The sequence below is a fragment of the Cricetulus griseus genome (assembly GCF_003668045.3).
Source record: "Cricetulus griseus strain 17A/GY chromosome 1 unlocalized genomic scaffold, alternate assembly CriGri-PICRH-1.0 chr1_0, whole genome shotgun sequence".
Taxonomy (NCBI): Eukaryota; Metazoa; Chordata; class Mammalia; order Rodentia; family Cricetidae; genus Cricetulus; species Cricetulus griseus.
The window spans coordinates 129833330-129852008 of NW_023276806.1; the positions used below are offsets into that span (position 1 = coordinate 129833330).

General features: G+C 42.6%; 1 protein-coding gene across 4 annotated transcripts; it reads right to left on the bottom strand.

Annotated features, from left to right (window-relative positions):
• Window positions 1–1371: 1371 nt before the first annotated feature.
• On the bottom strand, window positions 1372–18464 carry Prim1 (DNA primase subunit 1). 4 transcript variants are annotated; one of them, XM_027392167.2, is made up of 13 exons: window positions 18296–18464; window positions 17487–17644; window positions 14676–14782; window positions 14538–14611; window positions 12977–13113; window positions 11407–11465; window positions 10246–10355; window positions 9513–9607; window positions 9212–9350; window positions 5788–5857; window positions 4125–4216; window positions 2042–2140; window positions 1372–1473 (listed from the first exon to the last, which is right to left on the bottom strand). In XM_027392167.2, the coding sequence occupies exons 1-13, from the start codon at window positions 18396–18398 to the stop codon at window positions 1454–1456; spliced, it is 1263 nt and encodes a 420-aa protein (XP_027247968.1). In that variant the 5' UTR covers window positions 18399–18464; the 3' UTR covers window positions 1372–1453. The 4 variants fall into 4 exon arrangements, with proteins under 4 accessions (XP_027247968.1, XP_027247969.1, XP_035307390.1 ...); XM_027392168.2 differs by having other exon boundaries at window positions 9513–9604; window positions 18296–18463; XM_035451499.1 differs by having other exon boundaries at window positions 17487–17580; window positions 18296–18432.
• Window positions 18465–18679: the final 215 nt, after the last annotated feature.

The following is an 18679-nucleotide window of genomic DNA, read 5'->3' on the forward strand; positions in this document are numbered from 1 at the left end:
GGAGGGTGTAGGAGGTGTGGGGAAAAGTGTGGTAGAAATGTATGTATGACATGTCACAGTAAAATAAAAGGAGGCCAGGTGTTGGTGGCGTACACCTTTAATCCCAGCACTCCGGTGGCAGAGGCAGGAGGATCTATGTGAGTTCGAGGCCAGCCTGGTCTACAGAGCGAGTGACAGGACAGCTTCCAAAGCAATACAGAGAAACCCTGTCACGAAAAACAAAGCAAAACAAAAGAATAAAAGGAAAATGTTACTATGAAACTCATTATCTTATATGCTAACTAAAAACATTAATAAATAAGAAATAAAAACTGGGCACAGTGGCTGAGGCTTTTAACCCCAGCATCCAGGAGGCTGACACATCTGGACTTCTACTAGGTCCAGGCCAGCTTAGTCTAGAGTTGGCCCTGTCACTCAGAACAACAAATAGATAAAACTATAAAACAAACCAAAGAGTGGTGTGATGGCTATTCCTGGCTGTCAACTTTACTACACCTAGAATTAAAATCCAAGCAGCTGGGTACAGCTGTAAGGGTTTTTTCTTAATTAAATCATTGAAGTAGGAAGAACCACCCTAAATGGATATTTTTAAGTGGTAAGACCCTGGGCCACACCTTCTGATGGTAGCCTACATAAAGGAAATGGAAGAAGGAAGTTCCTTGTTCTCACTGGCAAGTCCATTCCATCACTGGCATTAGAGCCTTCTCCAGGATTCTCCAGTATACTGAAGGCCAGTGAAACATCCAGCCCCATGAACTGAACAGCTATTGGACTTCACACTGGTAGACAGCTGCTGTTGGACTAGCTGGGCCACAGCCTGTAAGGCATTCTAATTAATCCCCTCCATATATGTGTATATATATTTGTGTGCATATGTATATACACACACACATTTTGTTGTTGTTGTTCTATTAGATCTGCACCTCCAGAGAACCCTGATTAATACAAGTAGGCTGTGGTGTAGCCCAGCCCAGCTCTGAATGTGTGGCAATTGTTCTGCCTCAGACTTCTAAGTGCTGGGATTACAGGTATGAGCCACAACTGTTAAGTTATATGACTGAAGGCTGAGGACATCATTTACATAGAATTATGGGAATGGAGGTGGCACCCAGTGGTCTGAAATGAAAGCTTTGGCACATTATTGCTCACCGAGGACCTCTGTACACAGCCACTGATAGAACTGAGTGTATCAGAAGCCTAAGGGTTATCTTTTTAGAGCATTAAGTTTTACAAAGTTCTGCAGGTTACTTATTCCTTGATTTATTGTTCCTGTCAGGATCCTTAACCCTGTCTTTGGTCCCAGGAAATCTCTTCAACATAAACTGTTTCTCAAAATCAGGACATTCTGCTTTAAAAATTAAGGCACACAGATGAGGCTACCATATTTATTAAATGGTTCTGTTCGACCCACGGTTAAAGATGGAAGGCATTGCTTTGATGGAAGTTGTTTTCTTCAGAAATCTTTTTGTAAATCTAAAACAAAATAGAAAAACAAAATTTAGAAACTAAAAATATAGTTTTTTATAAATTATTTCCATATTCTGATTTATTTAATGCTTCTATTGAATTCATATATAGAGACTTTTTTGAAGCCCACATTATAGGCTGATCCAGTACAGAATGGGAATACAAAGGACTTGTCTGGCAAGATGGCTCAGTGGGGAAGGGCACTTGCTGCCAAGCCTGAAGCCCTGAGTTCAGTTTCCAGGATCTACATGGGTGGAAGGAGAGAACTAACTTCCACAAGTTGTCTTCTGACTTCCACACACATTCTGTGGCAAGTGTGAATGCAAACACACACACACACACACACACACACACACACACACACACACACACACACCCCTTAAGTAAATAAATGTAAAACCAAAAAAAAAAAAAAAAACCCAAAAAACACTAAAGTTACAATAAATCAATATTTTCTTAACTAGATTAGACAAACATTAGTTTTACAAAGACAAGAAACACAAAGTTGCTCATTTGCTGGGAGATTTAAACTATTCAAACTATCCTGCTAGATACAAGGGGATCACTATCTTACCGCTCTTCTTGAGAAGTTCACCTTTCCGGGACTTATCCAGGTTTTCAAGAAACTGTTCAAATACTTTCACATATGGTGCTAGACTGGTCTTCTTATAATCTAAATTACAAAGCATGTACATTAGAGCTAGCACATTGGCAGAAAGAGCATGAATATTTTAAAACAACCAAACAGAGCTGGTTCTTTGAAAGAGAAGATTAACAAACCCTTAGCCACCTTGGTAAAAAGAAAGGAGGAGATACAAGTTAGAGGACTAAAGGTGTCATTCCAACAGATTCCAAGGAAACATAGTGTTACACACACACACACACACACACACACACACACACACACGCTAGCACACACACACACACACACACACACACACACACACACACACACACACACGCTAGCACACACGCTAGCACACAAGCCAGGACTGAAAAGTCACTGCTGAAGTTTTTGTTTTATTTTTCACCTGGCCTCTCCAACTTTAAAGGAAGAACTCATATCAATTTTTAAAAAAAAAACAAAAACTTGGTCAATAAGCAGAAAATGAAGGAACACTACCAAATTCATTCTACAAAGCCAATATTATCCTGGTATCAAAACCAGGAAAAGACACAACACAAAAAGAAACTACAGCTGGGCGTTGGTGGCACATGCCTTTAATCCCAGTACTCAGGAGGCAGAGGCAGGTGGATCTCCGTGAGTTCTAGGCCAGCCTGGTCTACTAGTTCCAGGACAGCCTCCAAAGCCACAGAAAAACCCTGTCTCGAAAAACCAAAAAAGGGCTGGAGAGATGGCTCAGAGGTTAAGAGCACTGACTGCTCTTCTAGAGGTCCTGAGTTCAATTCCCAGCAACCACATGGTGGCTCACAACCATCTGCAGTGAGCTCTGGTGCCCTCTTCTGGCAATGCAGGCATACACACAGGCAGAACATTGTATACATAATAAATAAAAAAAAATTTAAAAAAATTCTAAAAACAACCAACAACAAAAAACTACAGACCATTTTTTTTTTTTTTTTTGATGAGCACAGCTGTAAAAATTCTCTACAAAATACTTGTAAACTGAATTCAGGAACACATTAAGAAGATTATACACTATGAACAAACAGGCGTCATGCCAGAGAGGCAAGTTTGGTTCAACATATATACATCAATAAATGTAATACATCACATAAATAAACTTGAGACAGAAACCACCACACAAGCATTTCTATTGATGCTGAAAAGGCACCTGAGAAAGTTCAACATGCCCTTATGACAAAGGTTCTGGAGACTTTAGGAATAGTTAGAACATACCTCAAAATGATAAAGGCTATACACAACAAACCTACAGTCAACAGTAGGAGATAGATCAAGTTAAATGGAGATAGATCAAGGGCATTTCCTCTAAAATCAAGGACAAGACAAAGATGCCCACCCTCCTCTCTTTATTTTATATCTTTTTAGATTTTATTTATTTTTATTTAAAGTGTATGAGTGTTTGTCTGGATGTATTTCTGTACGCCACATGCATGCAGTACCCACAGGAGCCAGAGAAGAATGTCGTATACCCTGGAACTGGAGTGACAGCCAGCTGTCATAACATGGGGGCTGGAAGTGGAACCCGGGGCCTCTGCAAGAGCAGCCAGTGCTCTTAACTGCTGAGACATCTCTCCAGCACCTCCCCCACCCTTTACTGGATACAGTGCTCAAAGCCTCAGCTATAGCAGTTACACAAGACAGACCTCCAAGGGATAAAAATAGGAAAGGAGGAAGTCATGCTGTCTATATTTGCAGATGACACAATTCTTTAAGACTCCATAGAATACACTAGGAAACTTGCAGGCTATGAAATCAGCCTTCACATGAACCGATAATGTACTCTCTGAGAAGGAAATTAGGAAAAATATTCCATTCGGAACAACTCTAAAACCAGACTTAGGAATGTATCTGACCGGGGAAGAGAAAGCACTCTGCAAGGAAGGCAGCTCTTTAACAGCATGTATCACTGAGCTGGTTTCAGAATAAATGACCCAGGGTGGCCTGCTTCTCAGAATTAGTTACAGGAATGCAGACTGCTCTGTCAGAGTGAAGCGTCAATGCATCAGCTGACCTCTGACTCTGTGTTTGATCTCAGATTCGGCCTCGTGCTCCTCTTTGTCCTTTTCATTAGTGGAAACCACATCTAATTCTCGGCAGATGGCGCTACAAGCAATAGAATAAATAAGGGAGTTTTAAAGTTGGTTTCTAGATTCACATCACTCACTGACACACTAGCACATGAAGCTCAAAAATTCTGTGAAAAGAACATGTGCCATGGGGCTGGAGAGATGGCTCAGCAGTTAAGAGCACTGGCTGGTCTTCCAGAGGTCATGAGTTCAATTCCTAGCAACTACATGGTGACTCACAATCACCTGTAATGAGATCTGGTGCCCTCTTCTGGCCTGCAGGCAGACATGCAGGCAGAACACTGTATACATGATAAGTAAATAAATCTTAAAAAAATAAACAAAAAAACCAAAGAACATGTGCCTGAGGTGTAGCTTATTGGCGGATTTGACTGTCTTAGTATGTAAAAGGCCCTGGCACCACTCACTTCTGGCAGTACAATCTCTTCTTGTTCTTCAAGCACATTACTATATTAAGCACTGGGAATGCAGCAAAGAGTGTTCCACAGTAATGCAGGCTGAACTCGGCCTTTCGAGTGCCAGACAAGTGCTGCAATACTCAGCAAGCCCTTGGTGTTTTGAGACCAGGTGACTTGGAACTTGTTTTTTTAAAATTTGTATTAAGGGTCTCATTTATTCCAGGTGTACACCACAACACCTGCTGTTACTAAGCCACATTCCCACTCCCGGACCTACAACTGTGATCCTTCTGCCTCTGGATCCACAGCGGCATGCACCACTACACCTGGCAAGATCCCTTTTCATTCCGGCACTGGGGATCTAACCCAGTGCCTTGCATATGCTATATACTTAGCAGTGCTGTCACCGAGCTGCATCCCCATACATCTCTAGGCTGAAACTTTTGTGGCTGCATGTGTGTAGGCGAGCTACAGTACACATACAGTCAAACCTTTGGCCCTTTCTTGAAACGGGTTCTGTTTGTTGCTTTCTGCTGTGTGTTTTGGGCTAACTGGCCTGTGAGCTTCTGGGGATTTTCCTGTCTCTTACTCCCATCTCACCACAAACACACTGAGATCACAGGTACATGTTACTGTGCCTGGCTCTGAGTAGGGTCTGGGGATTTCAACTCAGGCCTTGATGCTTGTGCTTCACCTGAGGAGCCATCTTCCCAAGCATTTCCCAGACTTGTAATTCTTTTTTTTTTTTTTTTAAGATTTTATTTATTATGTATACAACATTCTGTTTCCATGTATATCTGCACACCAGAAGAGGACACCAGATCTCATAACAGATGGCTGTGAGCCACCATGTGGTTGCTGGGAATTGAACTCAACCTCTGAGCCATCTCTCCAGCCCCCCAGACTTGTTATTCTTGATGCTGTGTTTTGGGCCCAGTACTCTCTGACTACTGAGCTATGCTCTTTGGCCCTTATAGGCTTATTTGACCTTAAGGTGCCTTTTCCCATGAAACAACTAAGGACATGCATGGCTCCCCTAAAGTATCACCTTATGATCCCTAGTACTAAATACTTCCATCCATCAATGTCACCCCGTGAAGCTACTTCTCTATCCAGGGATCTAGGATAATCTATTTAATATCCACAAGAATAGTCACAAGTGAGGAATGACCAGTGATCTGGAACGTACCTTATGGTTGGAACAGTAAATGGGTTAAACTGATCCACTTTCTGAAAATCAATTGGCACAGAAATGCGACCTGTAAGAACCAGAGGTTATAAACACATGATTGTAGACCGTTGTGTCTCTGAATTATTTTTGGTTAAATTTTTGCGAAGAGCTGGGGATATAGCTTAGTGGTAGAGTGTTTGACTTGCACACATGAGGTCCTAGGTTCAATCTTTAGCATGTACATACAAATTTTTTTGTTTGTTTGTTTTTGAGGCAAGGTTTCTCTGTAGTCCTGGCTATGCTGGAACTTGCTCTGTATAACAGGCTGGTCTTGAACTCACAGTGATCCACCTGTCTCTGCCTCCCGAGTGCTGGGACTAAAGGAGTGAGCCAACACCGCCCAGCCACATTTTTTTTCCCCAAGTGCTTTGCTAATATAAGGTCTATTTAATCTGGTTTTTGGAGACAGGGTCTCACTATGTAACCCTAGCTGTCCTTGAACTCACAACTATGCAGACCAGGCTGGCTTTGGACTTCCTGTCTCTTCCTGAGTACTGGGATGGATTATAAGCATGAGCTATCTATGCTCAGGTTGTTTGGAGCCACTCACTACGTAGCCCAAATTGGTCTTGAACATATGAATCCCCTAAGTGCTAAGACTACACATATGCACTACCACTTGACCACATGGGACATTGTAAGTTTATTTCTATTATTTTTAACTATATGTGTGTGTTCTATGCAGAGGTCAGAGGTATCAAATTCCCCTTGGAGCTGGCGTTATAGGCAACTGTGAGCCACCCTATATGGATGTCAGGATTTGAACTCAGGTCCTCTGAAGAGCAGTACATGTTCTTAACGACTGAATCATCTATCTATCCCTTCAAAAACAAATTTTTTAAAAAACATTTATTTCTGTGTGTGTGTGTGTGTGTGTGTGTGTGTGTGTAAGTCAGGGGACAACTTGTAGGAGTTGGTTTTCTCTTTTAACCATGTAAGCCCAGGAAATTGAATCTAGGTCAAGTGTGGTAGCAAGTGCCTCTAACCTACTGAGCTACCATACCAGTTCCACACCAGACATCTTCACCAAGCACTTTATGCATAATGATGTGCCCAGAATGATATTCTGGTCAACTGATGGGCTGCATATGATGGCAATATTACAAGATATTGTCCAGCAACAAGAAGCTTAGTTTGTATGAAAATATTCTGTGATGTTTGCACAATAATAAAGTAAATGATATTTCTCTAAAGGTATTTCTGTTGCTAAGTGACACATGACCTTCAATGACATTATCTTATAAATCTACATCTGGCTCGAGGCCAGTCTGGTCTAGAGAGTGAGTTCCAGGACAGCCAGAACTACAGAGAGAAACTGTCTCGAAAAAGCAAAACAAAACAATGCAATCTACACCTGGGACAATACATACAATTCCTATCTAAGGTCTGAGGATATAATGATTTCGTTTTTTTTTTTTTTTCTTAATTTTTTACATTCCAATCCCAGTTCCCCCTCCTCTCACTTGCTCCACTGAGAGGGTAAGGCCTCCCCTAGGAAGTCTACTAAGACTGTCCCATCATCTAGTTGAGGCAGGACCAAGGCACCTCTCGGAAGAGACCAGACACTCGCTCATCCCTGCTTTAGCAGCCATGACAGGCTACAGAAAAGACATGTAGGCCTCTGGCAAAAGGAAACTCCAGATCCTCTGGCCTCCTGGAGCCTAAGGCCAAAACTGAACAAACTCCAGACCACCCACCTAGCCTCCTAGGTGCTTGGTTCCTGGGAACTGTTTGGCCATAAAAGAAACTCCAAGGGAGACCAAAACCTCCTCTGTAGTCTCCAGGATACATTTCTGAAAACTATTGGTATCTATGAACAACAGGCCACCTTCGAGTAACAAGACAAAGCCATAGAAACCACAGATTGTTCCCTCTCAGCACTGACCAATGAGAATAATTGATACATAGGTTTTTCATCCCAAAATATGACTTTGAGAAATTCTACTAACTGTTCCCAAATGTCAACCAATCAGAAACCAACCCGTACCTACTGATGTAATCCTGTGATTTTTGTCTTTAAAACCTAGGGGCTGGAGAGATGGCTCAGAGGTTAAGAACACCGACTGCTCTTCCTGAAGTCCTGAGTTCAATTCCCAGCAACCACATGGTGGCTCACAACCATCTGTAATGAGATCTGGTGCCTTCTTCTGGTGTGCAGATATATATGGAAGCAGAATGTTGTATACATAATAAATAAATAAAATCTTGAAAACAAAACAAAACAAAACAAAAACCTAGCAGTAGACAGGAAACTTCACTTCCTCTGGTGGCTGCTGTGTCAGCCAGCTAGACAGGGTCCCTGTCATGGTTGGATTAAATAATAAAACCTTGCTTTTACAGTCCAGTGGGTCTGTCTCCCTGGTGGTCTTTGGGGATCCTCATGACTTGGGCACAACACTCTCCACCCCCACACCCCTGTGTCTAGGCTGGGCAAGGTATCTCTCCATATAGACTGGGCTCCACTAAGTCAGTTTGTGCATTAGAGTTAGGTCTTGGACCCACTGCCAGTGGCCTCATATATTGTCCCAGTCACACCATTGTCACCTGTATTAAGGGAGTCTACTTCAGTCTTATGCAGGTTCCCCATTTGTCAGACCTGAGTCAGTGATCTCTCACTAGCTCGGGCCAGCTGATTCTGTGGGATAATGATTTCTTTTGAAATAGGGTTCCATTGTGGAGTACCTGGGCTAGCCTGGGACTCGCTATGTAGCCAAGGATGGCTCTGACCCTCCGGCTTCCCTCTAGATTCTACATCCTGAGTGCTGAAATTACAGGCGTGTAATAACTTTATACTTGATTTCACTTTATTTCTCCTAATGTGGTTTTTTTTTTTTCCATTTTCTGTCTTTTTTTGAGACAAGGCTCTCGTATTGCCTAGGCTGGCCTCAAACTCCATGTTGCTGACAAGGATGACTTCAAACTTCTGACTCTCCTGTGTTCACCTCCTGATTAGTGGGATTACAGGCCTATGGTTGCTGGGGATGGAACCCAGGGCTCATGTGCGTGCCAGGCAGGCACCTTACAAACTGAATCTCCTACCCCTCCCCAACACTGAAACTTTTATGTAACAGCAATTCACCTGGTAGCCACTTAACGGGCAAGGTCAAAGTATGTAAATACTAGCCAACAAGTCGCTTCTTCAACCTTAACTTCACAGACGTCTAAATCTATTCACAACTAATGGCATCCTTGCTAACACCAAAAATAACGAGACAGGCATGATGGAACATGCCTTTAATCTCAGTACTCAGAGGCAGAGGCAGGCAGATCTCTGTGAGGGAAGCCTGGTTTGCAGACTTGAGTTATGGGGCTAGCCAGGTCTACCTAGTGAGACCCTGTCTCAAAACAAAAGAAAAAACTTTTAGCTTTCGTTGAATTGTACCTGTTTTAGGATGAACGCTGAAAGGGCTCTTCAGTAAGTGATTGATTCCTTTGCTCACGTTGATATCCAGGCGTGGAAAACAGTAATGAACCATGATCTCCCACTCCAGCCAGGGACCACATTTGTCGTTCTTCATATTCTGAAAGCAGACGATGTAAGGCCACCATGAGGACCAGAAGGGACTTCAAAGATGGTTAAAAAGAAAGACCTTCTTCAACCATCTTTATAAATGACTATGCAGAAACAATCACAACTTAATCATGGATTGTATCATGATATTGGTAAATACAGATTTCAATACCTGGGGTGTGCTGATCACTTTCCTCAGATATTCCCAGCGTTGAGGTGAACTGTGAAGCCTTTGGAAGCCTCTCTGAAGCTCTTCGTGAATGGGTGGTGCAGCGTTAAGGAACACGTGAATCTGGGTAGCTCAGCAGGTTAAGTGTGCAGTGTGTGCTATCATAAGGATGCCGAAGCTTCACATACTTAGAAGCTACTAGTGATTCCTAGGCACTTATAGCATTAAAAAAATTCCCTTATAGCCAGGCAGTGGTGGTGCGTGCCTTTAATCCCAGGACTCGGGAGGCAGAGGCAGGCGGATCTCTGAGTTTGAGGCCCGTCTCCTCTACAGAGAGAGTTCCAGGACAGCCAGAGCTATCACACAGAGAAATCCTGTCTCAAAAAAGCAAAAAGCAAAAAAAAAAACCCTTATAAAAATATAGAAGTGAAATGACAGAAAGGATGCTAAAATAAGTATAAGGTATTATAACATAATGAAGTTTTCCCAGGTCTTGTAAATATCTAGACTAAATGACTCCCCATTCTTTAACCATTAATTCTAGGAACAACTTATGAGAAAACTATTTTACAAAGTGGTCCCATTTCTTACTGTAGCCCAGTGATATAAAAATGTAGACGTGCAGGAAACAAAAAGATTAAACTTATAGGAACGTATGAGACTGCGCGGGCAGTACATATCTATAATGTCACAGATGGACACACCTGGCTCACACAGTGGCCACAGGAAAGGATATTCTCAGGAACAAGGGCTAAAATCTTATCCCAGTTTTCTTTATTTTCAAGAATATCTTGGCCAACTAAGGCATATTCTTCAAAGTATTTTCTAATTATGTTTATAGATTTCCTGTAGGAGTAACAGTAACAACAAAGTCCCACTAGTATTAGCAACACACAGGTGGCACAGGCACTCTCTTGCTGGGTGAGGTCATTGCTTACTTTCCTGAATTTCTAGAATTAGCTAAATGGAATGAGTCCCTTTTGTTAATTAGTTAAAACTAGACACTTAAAGGGAAATAACCTATCATATACCTATCACAGGATACGTAGGTACCAAGGGAAGGTTTGCTTTTTTAATTTTTTTTTTTTATTTTATTTTGAGACAGCTTTTCACTGTGTAACTCCGGATCACCTGGAACTCCTCTGGAAACCTGGCAGGCCTCTATAGAGATCACCTGTCTCTGCTTCCTGGTGCTGGGATTATAGGTGTGAGCCACCACGACTGGCAGAAATGATTACTTCTTAAATCCTACAATCTATAAGGTTACTAACATCATAGAACATGCAAAACTGGTATAGAAACCAACTTAGGACAACATATCAGTATTATATGTAGGATCTAGTTTCTTGCTTTAAAGTCACAACAGCTGCCTAGCTTGGTAGCACACACCTTTAATCCCAGCACTGGGGAGGCCAAGGCAGGAGGATCTCTACAGAATGAGTTTCAGACCAGCCAGGATCACAGAGACTTTCTCAAAACAAAATAAAATAGAACAGATCCGGCCCTCCACTTCACTCACACAAAGAAGTGTTGCCTCCATCATTTAATCAAGGTCACAGGGCAGGGCAGGGGTAGAGGAAGCATGGTTTTAGAAGTAGGTAGACTGGGCCGGCATATGAAATGCCTACAATTACTTGTGTGATGTTAAACAGGCCATATGATTCTCTAGAACCCATCTCTCTTATCTTTCAACAGAGATAGTGTCACATCTCTCATCAAGTCCTGAAGGTCACTAAGAGCCAAAGAAGAACACACTGGAATAGGGTAACATAAAACAGGAGGCTGACAAGTGCAACTGCTACTAAAACCGCTCCTCGGAGGTGAAAACTGACAGCAAGAGACTTCTACGAGCACACTTAACAAACCAGAGAACCTCAGGGAGTCTTTCCCAACAGACCTGACAAAAGGGTGAAGTTTTTCACTCAGATGAACTTTCTTTTTAACATCTTGACCACCCTGAAAAATAAATCACAAAAAGACCTTTACTTATGTATATTATAAAGTACAAATAAAGTTATTTAAAAACATCTTTAATATGTTCTATTATTCCATTTAAAGCTATGTAAAAACCACAGATTTGGAATTATAGAAGCTTGGATGCTATTTCATTATTTAAAACTATATTTAATTTTTGTGTATGTGTGTTCCTGTGTATACATATGTGTACCATGTGTATTACAGCTAAAGAGGCCATAAGGTGGACTCAGATCCTGGGAACTGGAGTTACAGGTGGTTGTGAGCTACCATGTGGGTGCTGGAAACCCAGTCATGGTCCTCTGCAAGGGTAGGAAGTGCTTTTCATCACCGAGCCATCTCTTCAGCCCAGAATCTCAATACCTCCCTCCAACTTCTTGCTAACTTTATTTGACAAAATTAACAAAAGAAGCAAATTAATTTTCCTTTTGATACAAAGGAGGATACTTAGCAGCAAAATATTTAGCATCTTTTTTGTTGTTGGGGGCAGCGTCTCACTCTCTAGCCCAGGCCGGCCTGGAGCTCACAGCCTCCTGCTTCAGTCCCCCAGTGCCAAAATTAGGGGTGTGAGATGCCATATATATATTAAAAATATAAATAATTTATCTATTGTTTGAGTTTCACATATCTATATGATGAATGTTAGTTATTTTCTTTTTTTTTTTTCTCCCAAGACAGGGTTTCTCTGTATTTGCTTTGGAGCCTGGCCTGGAACTCGCTCTATAGGCCAGGCTGGCCTGGAACTCACAAAGATCCACCTGCCTCTGCCTCTCGAGTGCTGGGATTAAAGGTGTGCGCCACCAACGTCCAGCATGTTAGTTATTTTCAATCACCCCACCCCTACTGAAATCCTTCTTCCCAATGGGCCTTCTTCTCGTTTTCAGGTCTTTTGTGTGTCCGACTCACTGAGTTTAATTAAAGTTTCTTGCCCCAGTTTGGGCGAGAAGGCTATTACCTAGAGCTAGGGCAACTTATCAGTGGCTACACCACTGATGAAAATGACATGCCCTCCCTCCCCGACCAGTCACACGGGAAGGGGTGGGGCCTCAGGGACCATTCTTCCATCCACGAGAAATGAATTGTTGACGGCCCCCAACCTCATGTAGAACCTGTGCAGACAGCTGTAGTGAATTCACATGCACGCGGTACGTCTTGTCCAGGAGACGTCTTTTTGCTGCACATCTCCCCATCCTGTGTCTGGTTCATCCTTTCCATCTTCTCTCCTGCAGTGTTACCTAAGCTGTGTGTGCGTGTGCATGTGCTTGTTTGCCCATGTGAGTATGTGCTCAGTGTGTGTGTGTGTGTGTGTGCTCTCTCTCGTACATGTGTGTTCAAGCTTGTGTGTGCATGCATATAGTATATTTCAAAGAGTAGCTACTATGACTTTAAACGATCGTTGCTATAAAAGATCATTTTCTATGTCACTGAAAGTTCCAGGCTTGGCAGTATCTACTAGATAAAGACATGGAAACTGTTAATGAAGACAAGCTTACCTTTACAAGACTCAAGTACTCCACTATCCCAGAACGCACAGCAGAGGACAATTTTCTAACAGATTCATCACAGACCCAACAGTGAACGCCTCTCCTTCCCGAGTATACCCAGAGGCGGTGCTTAAATCCAAAGTCCTCTGAAGAGGGGCAGAAACAACAGGTTTTAAGACAGTTTTATGACCTAGTTTTTGCTTACTCATTTCTCATGTTTTTCCCAAGTACTCCCATGCCTCCCCCACTCCACCGCCCCAGGCTGTATTTTGAGACAAAGTCTTACCATTACCCAGGCTGGTTTTAAACTTGCTATATTGCCAAGGATGACTTTGAACTCCTGATCCTCCTACCTCTACCCCCAAATTATTGCTATGTACCACCAGACATGGCTTTCTCTTATTTTTAAATTTGTGTCTTTATGATGTATGGATATGCATGCCTGTGCCTACATGTGGGGAATTCAGAGGCTGACATTGGGTGTCATTACTGTCTGCCTGATTTTTTGAGGCCTCTCGCTGAATCTGGAGCTTGCTGATTCAGCTAGACAGATTGGCTGGGCAAGCCTCTGGAGTCCTTGTTTCTGCCTCCCCAGGCTTTGGTCACAGGTCTGAGCTACCATGCTATGGTTACAGGAATGTGCTACCATGCTTGGCTTTTACACAGGTGCTGGAAACCAAGCTCTGGCGCTCATGTTCATACAGTGGGGTGGTTTGAAAGAAAATGGCACCCAAGCAGAGTGGCACTGCTAGGAGGTTGGCCTTATTGGAGGAGATGTGGTCTTGCTGGAGACTATGAGGTCTCATATATGCCCAAGTCATGCCCAGAGAGACGGATCACTTCCTGTTGCCTGGACTCTCAGCTCCAGCACCATGTCTGCCTGCCTGCTGCTGTGTCCCACCATGACAATGGACTGAACATCTGAACTGTAAGTGAGCCACCCCAATTAACTCTTTATAGGAGTTGCCAGGGTCATGGTGTCTCTTCACAGCGACAGAAACCCTAACCGAGACACACAGGAAGAGCTTTCTCATTTCAATCAAACTGGCTTACAAGTAGCTTGCTGTGCCCTGAGCTCTTGCTTTTTTTAAACCCATCTTTCTGACAAGGATTTCTTTCTTTTTTAACTTACTTTCAATAATATTTATGTGTATATGCATGTATGTTTACCATGTATGCATTGGTGCCTACAGTGGCCAGAAGATGGTATTGAATCCTTTAGAGATAGAATTAGAAGCAGCTGTCGGCCAAACTATACAGGGAACCAGTTCAGAGGTGCTGCAGTTCAAGGTCATCCTTGGTACTATAGCAAGTTTAAAACCAGCCTGGGTAAGATTCTTCTTTTTGTTTTTTTCATTTTTCTTATGGAGAATAGTACCCAGCAGAGTGTGTTACACCGGACTGTACTGCGGGAAGATACACTGGTTTGTTTGACAGCTGTACTAATGTTTTCACTACAAATTTTTCTCTTTTCTTTTTCTCTTATGTTTCAGGGGAAAACACTAAAAATGTATGAGATCTGATAATGCAATACAGACACTGTAGAAAGCAGACCATGCCGGACACGTACCCTTCAATGCCCGGTCTATGATGCGGATGGCCATCGTCATGAGGGTCCAGCACTTAGAACATATGTCTGCAGAACTGGAACACAGTCATCATTACTCACTGCCAGTGACATCACTCACCCCAACAGGAAGGTGCTTACCTGCAGCATCTCCTTACATCATCGTAGTCTGTCATGTCGATGTCAAAGACCAGTTCTTTCTCCTGAGCCTGGAAAGCTCCCAGCTTCACTGTATTGTGTTGACTGGGCTACAAATACAAAACGCCCATCAGTTTCTGAAAGAATTGCCCATGTCTATTCACACAGAAAAATGAGTTAAAGAAATTGCATAATACCACATCTAAGGAACTTTGAGTCCATTACTTTGGATCTCACACAATCTCAATTAGTGATAGTTTTTGTGTGTGTGTTTTTTTTTAAATCTACTTAGAATAGGATTTTTTTTTAAAGATTTTATTTATTATGTATACAACGTTCTGCTTCCATGTATATCTGCACACCAGAAGAGGGCACCAGATCTCATAACAGATGGTTGTGAGCCACCATGTGGTTGCTGGGAATTGAACTCAGGACCTCTGGAAGAACAGTCGGTGCTCTTAACCTCTGAGCCATCTCTCCAGCCCTAGAATAGGATTTAATGAATTCTCTATACATGTATGTTGCATGATAGAAATAATAAAGCTATTTTAGGTTTCTAATAAAGAAATGTCTATACAAATAATCCCCAATTACAGGGTGTTTTACAAACCTTTCCTTGTTACTGTACATACAAATAACAAATATATACTTATTTTAGATCCCTTCAATAGATTAAAAAATATCTCCTCAAATGAGTCTTTATTGTTGTTTTGAAGCAGGGTCTCATGTAGCCCAGGATGAACTCCTTATGTGACCAAGGATAATGTTGGACTGCTAATCCTGCTGCCAGCCAGCAGAGTGCTGGAATTATAAGCATGTGCCACTACATCCAGATATGTAGTCCTAGAGTCCTGAGCTTCCATGCTGGGCAAACAATCAAAGGAGCCACCCCCCAGTCCCTGCCACACCCTACAGAGTTAAGTGACTGCTCCTCCACAGCCCTCACAGAAGGTACCTGAACTGTTACTTGGAAAATATAAAAGAGGGTCTTTAGACTTGGGGGACAAAAGGCACAGTTGAAAAAGGATATATTATAGAGAGATTAACCATGTATTTTTATATGAAATGCTAATATTTAGCCCTTTCTTTTAAATTGTATCTATTTTTATGTCTATGTATGAGAGAGAGAGAGAGAGAGAGTGTGTGTGTGTGTGTAGTATACACATGCATGGGATGTTAGGTGTTCTACTTGATTACTTCTCCATTTCATTCCCTAGAGACAGGGTCTCTCACAGAACGTGGAGTTTGGCTGATTGCCAGAAAACCCCAGCGATCCTCCTGCCTCTGCCCTCCATAGTACTGAGGTTATAGGTGTAAGTGTAGACACAACCAGCTCTTATGTGAATGCTGGAGGTTTGAACTCAGGTCCAAAGCAAGTTTTCTTCCTATTGAGCCATCTCCTCAGCCAGGGACCCAGTCCTTTCTCCTTATGTCTGTTGCTTTCCACTTCCAACCCAGGCAGCAGACTAGACTCTTTTCTAAAGAATCTGACCAGATGTGTTGGGCTCTAGGGATAGGTCAGTGACTAAACAAAGATCACTATGCTAGTGGAGATATTATTCTGACAAAGACCTAGAGAAACTTAGCACAGAGTCCCTAAGAATATGGCTCGGCCAGACCACTTTCCAGTAAAAACATCATGTCTGTAGCCGGGTACTTTAGTAAATTCCAGCAACTCAGGAGGCAGAAGCAGGAATATTATGAATGGGGGAAGTGGAGTTAAGTATAAAATAGGCTTTAATAAATTACCATTGAAATCCCTAGAAATAAGGTATTTCAAAGAAAAAGGTTGGGATATTTAGAAAAAGTATAGCTACCCCACAATTGAAGACCATGAGTGTGGTAAGGGTCCATTCAATACCTATCAGAACAGACAATACCAAAGTGTACAGTTGTATAGTTTTAGAACTAGGGAAAGAAAGGTTACCAGAAAATCTTAAGAGCTCCCAGGTCTCATGCATTAGAGAGAGAATAACATTAGTTTCCGACCCCTGGTGCAACAGGGATCTGGTACGGATTTAACGTAGGGTCTGCCAGAACACATTCATCTAATCTATATCCCAGATCCTTTTCTGAGAAACTTAATAAAAACTTCTATACTTAATTGTTTCATCTGTGCAGATGCATGTATATATGTCAGAGGTTGAAGTCAGGTATTCAACCACTCTCCACCTCAGTGAGACTGGGTCTCTTCCTGAACCTGGAGCTCCCTGATTCCACTACTCTGGCTGGCCAGCAAACTCAAGGGATTCGCTTGTCTTTGCCTCAGGACATGGGTACTGAGGGATTCTCAAGTCAGGTCCCCAAACACTTTAACAACTGTGATATCTCCTCAGCCTCAGGCTTACTGTTTTCAAATATAGATTTATTTTATTTTTCTCTTTTAGCCAATCAAATCAAAGGTTTTTTGTTTGTTTTCAGAGACAGGGTTTCTCTTGCAGCCCTGGCTGTCCTGGAACTAACTCTGTAGATGAGATCTGCCTGTCTCTGGAATTAAAGGAGTGCGTCACCACCCCAGCAAGAATTTTCTTCTTCCATTTTAAAGACATGGTCTCATGTATTTCAAACTGGCCTCCAATTCCTTTGCAGCTAAGAAGGGCTTAGACATCTGATCCTCTGGCCTCCTCTTCCTTTTCACTGGGTTATAGGTAATGCACCAACACACTTGGTTTATGGAACCCAAGAGTCCATGCATGCCAGGCAAAACCAGTGTGTTTGATCAATCATAACAAACTCTAAAACATGACCTTCAAAACTTGGGGGTATCAATTCACTCTGGCCTACGAAACAAAACACACAAAAAAGATTCCTTACTCTGTGAGAATATACAGCACCGATATCAATCTTGTATGGATTCATTTTCTGCATCTCCTTTTCCAGCTCACTCTGGTTGCTGAAGGACTGGTATCTAATGTAAATATCATCTTTCAGTGTGAATGAAAATTCACGGTGTTGAAAGTAATTCTTTGTCACTGCAAAATAATTTTAATTTGGTACTTTATTCAGTTTAGGGCATTACATAATCTCAACTAATGGGACTATACACACACACACACACACACACACACACACACACACACACACACAATAGGGTCTTACTGTGTAGACTAGGCTGCCCTAGAATTTACTGTGTAGCCCAGGTTGGCCTTGAACTCATGAAAATTCACCTACCTCAGCCTCACAAAGGTAAGGATTACAGGTGTGAGTCACCAGGCTATCTAGAATATTTTTATGAGTGCTCTTGTTCTACTTAGTCTGCAATTTGAAGGGACGTACCACTCCACATTTGCTAGAGAACAATGAACAGGAGGTGCAAATATTTTAAAAGACGCAATGCCTTTCATCGGTGGGCCTTAAACAGCCCTAGCTGTGAAAGTGTCTTTCTTCCCAGCACCTGGTTGCAGGTCACACCTGCGCGCCTCCATGCTAACACCCGCTTGCTGCTGGCCCCGTTCTTTTAACAGTGTGGCTAGGTCCACCTGTCTTTCCGTACCTCAGAGGTGGTGAGGCGGGATGGAGACGGTGCAGGAAGGCACCCGACAGTCATGTGAGGACATCTCTCCCAGAATCTTCCCGCACACGGCTCCCAGCCCCACTCCCCACCCCGCTCCAGCCTCCTTCACCTCCGCCATAGTTGAGCCAGCGATAGTACTGGGCGTAGGGAAAGAGGCGTCGGTAATATAGCTTCAGTAGCTCCGGCAGCTCGGCAGGATCAAACGGCTCCATGAAGTCAGGAACTAGACAGACACGAGAATTGGCGGGAACGACTCAGGGCTCCGCGGCTGTGCACGCATCCAAGTCGTGGCGCGCCGCCGCAGGGACTGCCGGGAATTGTAGTTCTTGAGAGTCCCGCAGCTCTTGCTCTTTTTTTGGGTGGGCGAGTTCGGAGACATTGCCTGGAAAAACAAAACAACATAACGACAAAGAACTTAGTTTTTTTTGAGCAGTGGTTGAAAGCATAGCTCAGAGTTCTTTTTTTTTATTTGTTTAATTTTGCATTAACATTT

Excerpts from the sequence above, each read along its gene's own strand:
- Prim1 (XM_027392167.2), bottom strand. The coding sequence starts at position 18,398 with ATGGAGCCGTTTGATCCTGCCGAGCTGCCGGAGCTACTGAAGCTATAT. Across the intron at positions 10,356-11,406 it reads AAACTTCACCCTTTTGTCAG|GAAATCTATAAACATAATTA; the intron begins GTCTGTTGGGAA and ends TTACTCCTACAG. Across the intron at positions 9,608-10,245 it reads TTTAGCCCTTGTTCCTGAGA|CACCCATTCACGAAGAGCTT; the intron begins ATATCCTTTCCT and ends TTAACGCTGCAC.